Source organism: Corvus brachyrhynchos, unplaced genomic scaffold, assembly GCF_000691975.1.
Source record: "Corvus brachyrhynchos isolate BGI_N302 unplaced genomic scaffold, ASM69197v1 scaffold65, whole genome shotgun sequence".
In the NCBI taxonomy this organism is placed as follows: domain Eukaryota; kingdom Metazoa; phylum Chordata; class Aves; order Passeriformes; family Corvidae; genus Corvus; species Corvus brachyrhynchos.
The window spans coordinates 3654905-3660374 of NW_008238365.1; the positions used below are offsets into that span (position 1 = coordinate 3654905).

The window sequence follows — 5470 nt, forward strand, 5'->3', positions numbered from 1 at the left end:
CCTGCTCCCTGTGCCGTGGCAAATCAGCTGAAGGTTTCTAACACATCTCTTGGCAGGGCCCTGGGCCCCCCTTTGGGAAATCCCTGCAATGGGGGTCTCAATCGTAGCTGCAAACCTGGAGGAGTTGGTGGCAGCAGCCCTTTCCAGGCATGGCACAGGCACATCAGCTCCATTTCAGGCGCTCTGTTTTCTCAAGCTGTTAAATTTTATAAATTATTAGACTTTAAAGAAGTCTATTGATCCAGAAATGGTAAAACATGTCTCTATTTAAGGAAGTCATCTGGGCGAGGCTAAGCCTGTTAACCTGATCTCCACGGTGCAGGGGAGGCTTTGGGACAAACTTTGAAGGCAGGAGTGGCTAAAGGACTGTGACAGTGAGATAAAATGTCAGGAAAGCTGGAGGAATATGGGAGTGCTGCCAGCAAATGGAGCAGGGTGGCCATGGAGCCAGCCTGACAGCAAGAAAAAAACAAACCCCACCTGGAAATGGGAACAGAACAATCCATCTGTAGGGTCAAACTGCAAGGTGGGACATGGAGAGAAGCCAAAGGCAGCCAGCTCAATCCACTGGGGAGCCAGCAGCTTCCCATCTTTTATTTATTGCTGTTTTTAAGATTCTTCAGCCTCTTCAGCAGTCCAAGGGGAGAACTTGGTTTTACCGCATCCCCAAAAAGAGACTTTGTAATGAGCAATGCTGCCTGGCAAAAAAATTGTCATAAATTCTAGAAGAGTTTCCATGAACTTTGTGAAAGGTTTTAAATATTTCAGGTAAAACCGAAGCAATCCCCCAACTCTGCCTTGGATCACACAACAGCTGCAATGTCAAAAATTATTATTACTGTGGATGGGAAAAAACCAAGTCCAAGAGGCCCCAACTTGCTGCAGTGCAGCCCCAATCACTTCTGTCTTGCTACGTTTTCTTTAAGAAAATTAAATGCATGGCACTTAAGACTGAATTAATCAGTTTAAAATATTAAAAAAGGAAGAAAAAGGAAAAAGTGCGTTAAGAGAACTGTGTGAGTCAGATAGTCAAACTATATGTAATTAGGATTTGGTAATACTCCTGTAATCCCTGGAACATCCAGGAGGTATGAGGATCAGGGGTTCAATCCTAAAGCTCAACAAACATAAGCTGTGATACATAATGCACAATCCGGCTGGGATTTGTTTGTAGTTGGGCGTTTTGTTAGTTCAGATTAAGTATTGACAGAATTCCAGCTTCAACAGAGATTTGACATCGATACTTTAAAACCCCTCTGGAGCTGACACGAAGCTTTCAGAAAAATAATAGTGAGAGAACTGTGAAATCTCTGAATTATTGGAGACAAAAGTTGATGGGGTTTGTGTCGAGGTTTGGCAGCTTCCAGTGGGCTTGATGTGACAGAGGACTGCAATAACTCCAGCTGGTGCCAGCTCTGCTCAGCACACCTGAGGGGTGTTGGTTTGACAGGGGATACTGCGGCTCTGCTTAAACATTTGGATTCACATGGTATCAAAGGCTGGCACGTTTTCTATTACCTGACCAACACAGCTCTCCAGCAGTGTGTCGGTGCTGTTGGACTTCAAAAAGACGTGTTGTTATTTTTGGGTTAGACTCTGTAAACAAAATATTTTGTAAAAAAATAAGGCTACAAAGGCCAGCTCCTGCTCAGTTCTTGCGAGGCAGCAGCATCTTCCCCAGCCCCGTCCTGCCTCCTTTCTCAATCGCAGCGAGACTGAAGGTCACTGGGTTGATTTGAAATGGTTTCTTTTTTCCGTATGTGACACCAAAACCTCCTCAGCAGGAGAGGGCTGTGGTGACCTTGAGCTGTGTTACCTGAGGCACCAAGCTGCTGCTGCGGTGGGGAAGTGTGGCAGCCATTCATTTCAAAGCCCAGGAAAAACAAGCGGTGAGGAAGGGGGATGGGGCACAGGCTGGTGGGTCCCGGGGGCCTCATGGTGCAGGATCCGTCCCCTCCAAATGGAGGATTGATCCATGGCTGCCTCCAGCCCTGGGGCTGCCTCCCTGTGCCGAGTGATTAATTCCCTGGACGAGTCGCCTGTGCTCTCGGGCCATGCACAGGTAATTGAAATCCCTCCCTGCTGCCAGCCGGGTGTCCTGTGGGCTCAGAACCTGTCCCCCCGCCCAGAGGCACAGACCCAGCACCGTGCCCGGCTGCCACAGGCACCTTGTACCTGTCGGAAAGCAGACTCTGCTCTAGAAAGGGCCTTGCTGCCCTGCCAAATTCCTCCTGTACAGGTGATAGACACCTGTAGCAGAACAGGGACACAGAGCTGCTCACAGAGTAGTCGGAATCACAGAACTTCTTGGAAATCACAACTCCCTGTGTTCCGGCCACTCGCTGCTCTGTCACCAACCGATCTCACCTTGAAACCTGTGTTCTAAGGGCTTTGAAGCTGTGCATGTTGCCTTTTTATTTTATATTTGTTTTTTTTAAGTAATTGAAGAGAAGGAAATTAAGTCCCCAGGCACACCTGGGATCAGATTTGCACATTAGCATGGTTTTACTGTGCCCAGAGGAGTTCTGCACCAATTTTGAGGACCCAAGGCTGCAGCCTTCCTGCCCTTCACCCTCATGACACCCTCAGCCAGCCAGGCAAGACTACACTTTTCTTTTTTCCTTATTGTCCATTAGATAATAAAAAAACACCCAGTGCATCCTCCTGCGAAATCCAGGCTGTAATAAACTGGGGCCATTCCCAAGCCTTGGGCAATTTCATAATGGGAAATGACACCAGATGATGGTCTCTAGAGCTATGGTCTCCTTGGGGAAGAACTGAGGGTTTGTGAGCCAGGCCAGCGAGAGAGAGTGGGACAGGCGTAATTCCTGCCTGTTTAGGGCAGGGAGGAGTTAATGGATGTTCAGAAAGTTTCTTTTGCCTCCACTATCCCAGGAAAGTGCCACAAGCACTTCTGCAATCTGTAATCCCACGCACTGGCTTCAGGGCGAGTGAGTCATGGTTGAGCATGGAAAAGGATCTGAGAAATCCCACAAAGTGAATATCCTTTTATATAAACCCCAGAAACCTGGAATCAATACAACACCAGCCATTTCTCTGTTGCTGAGCACCAGCATTATCCTAGCCACATGCAGATAAGACAAACCCTACTTACCTTTTCAAGGCCGTCTTCTTTGAGACTGATGATATCCAAATCAAAATCTGTCCGTAAACCACTGGTTTTATTAAAGACGATTCGTCCCGTTAATCCCTCCCATTGGGCCTGTGGAAGGGAGAAAAAGTAGCAGGGCTGTTACTTAGTATCATAAATAATCTTTTGCCCTCCACTGTATGTTCTTTTAATTAGTCCTTATGCTGGTTCTTTCTCCCTAAAGAGCCTGATTAATTAATAATTCCTCCGTCACTGCTCAGACCGCAGACAGAGCTGGAGATTTCCTTAACTCCCTTGCAGTCCTTGCTACAATTTCTGTTCACACCTTTGTGTTCACCAGCTGTTGCAGGACATGATGACTCAGTAGAAAACGACTTGCATTTATCATGGCATCCTTGTGTGCTGCATTTATCCTTGTAGTGCTGATAAACGCCAGCTGCAGGGAGCCGGGACTGGGACACTCCGGTCAGAAGTAATCCCTTAGTGCATGAACTTGCTGTGCTTCCAAGGTGTGTGGAAGCTTAAACGCTGGGAGTGCTTCCTTCTGTCCTTCCAGATGCAAAGTGGAGCAGAAGAGGCCAAGAACGTGTCTGTGCAAGCAAGGTCTGAGGTCTGGAAACAGGCACAGGAGTCTGGGGGCACATGCTGCTGGTGTCTCACTTCAGTTTTTGGCAGCATAAGGATGGGGCAGGTGCCCACTGCGACTGGGGACATCCTGTTCCCAGAGATTTTCAGTGCTTGGCTGACTGAGGTCCTTAACAGCCCGGTCTGACTGGGACCAGGAGCAGGAGCTTGGGGTAAAGATGCCTAAATTCAATTCCACAAAAATTACTCTGTGATTCTGTTTCTTTCCCATTGTTCACTTTGCAGCACGCCTAGAATGAATGTCTCTGATTTAGGAGGTGATAGAACCCCCAGTGCCAGGTGCTCTGTGTCAGCAGAGCAGGAGCTGGGGGACAGCGAGGTGTCCGATGCCTGGGGGCTGTGCTGGATGTGCTGTAGCATCCTCCTGAGGAGGATTCTCCCGTAGGAACGCCAGGCTGCTGCCACAGTTTGCTGCTCAGCAATCACATCCCAGCAGTGGGGAGCTGGGCCTCGGGGTCTCTCCCCTGAGCAGCTCCGTGCAGGCTGCTCACGGGGAAACGTGTTTCCTTTATGGGTGGGAGAGCTTGAAATACTCCAGTGTGATCAAGGTGGCATAATGTATTCTCAGGGGGAATAACTGGCATTTCTCCCGGTAAATACGCTCCTCTGGCTCTCCCTCATTAATTCCCGAGGAGCAGCGACAGCCTGCTCCCAGCCTCGCCGCCCTGGAGTCCTGGGAAGGCTCGTGTTTGCTCATTTGGGCGTGCAGGTGGTTTGCCTGTGGGACGCGCAGCCCGCGGAGCCCCCGGGAGCCAGGGAACACACGGCGTGTTTGAGGTGCGCAGCCGGAGCGAGCTCAGCTGCGCTGCGAGCACCGCGCACTGCGGGAGCTCGGCCGGGGCACAGCGCGTCCCCCGCGCTGCTCTGAGTTTACCGGAGCTTGGAGAGAGCAATTCCTCCGTTCCGGTGGCAGCACGGAGGAAGCCGATCCCTGCAACGGGCTGACACGGTGCCAGAGAGGAAAACAACAGGCAGGGCTGGAGTGTGAGGCACAGGGTGATTTGCAAAAGGTGCCAACCAAACAAATTGTGTACACTCTGTTTTGGCAACCAGCTGGTGCTCTGCAGAAGGGAACAAAGCATGGGAAAGGAGAGAGAGGCAGAGAGGGGAGAGATTCGGTCCTCAGTGCGTACTGAGAGAAAAGTTCATTCTCTGTCTGCAATGGAAACCACGGTCCCGTTCTCCTCCCGTGGATCCGTGTGCTCCATGCAGCTCGGGCAGTGCCAGGTGGGCACAATCTCACGTCATGGATGGATCTGCTGGGGTCAGCAGGTGACACAGCAGCACAGACCACAGTATCAATTAGCAACGTGCTCCACTCTTCAGTTTGAAAACTTTGGGGATTTCATACCCAACCTTTGAACATGGCCCAGTCAAGTGACCAGCACGGCAGCCAATTCCATGACTTGCAGATAAGAGGTTTGTCACAAATACGGCTGTGGCAGGGTTTGCAGTGTCTCCCTGCAGCTCTGCTTTCATTTTTCCATGGCAAGGACTCCTTTTTGCAGACAGAGCAAAACCCGAGGTGTGGGTGCAGGGGTGTATGCTGGGGGCTCATTGGGAGGGCTGGTCCTTGTGCTGTGCTCCCTTGGAGTGCCCACTGCTGCTGATACCCTGCTCTGAGCCAACTCGGGGCATTAAGCCAATAAACAATTCCATGGGCTGAACAGAGAAATGGTAATGCCTGGAATCATAGAGGGAGAGAAGCTGGCC

General features: G+C 50.3%; 1 protein-coding gene across 1 annotated transcript in view; it reads right to left on the bottom strand.

The window, feature by feature from the left end:
* GRIK3 (glutamate ionotropic receptor kainate type subunit 3) overlaps positions 1–5470 on the bottom strand; it is a gene marked incomplete at its 5' end in the record, with an annotated part of 50595 nt that overhangs the window by 31946 nt on the left and 13179 nt on the right. The window contains one exon of the mRNA XM_017736121.1: positions 3116–3223. Within this exon, the coding sequence (XP_017591610.1) occupies positions 3116–3223 (108 nt within the window). The remainder of the gene's footprint in view (positions 1–3115; positions 3224–5470) is intronic.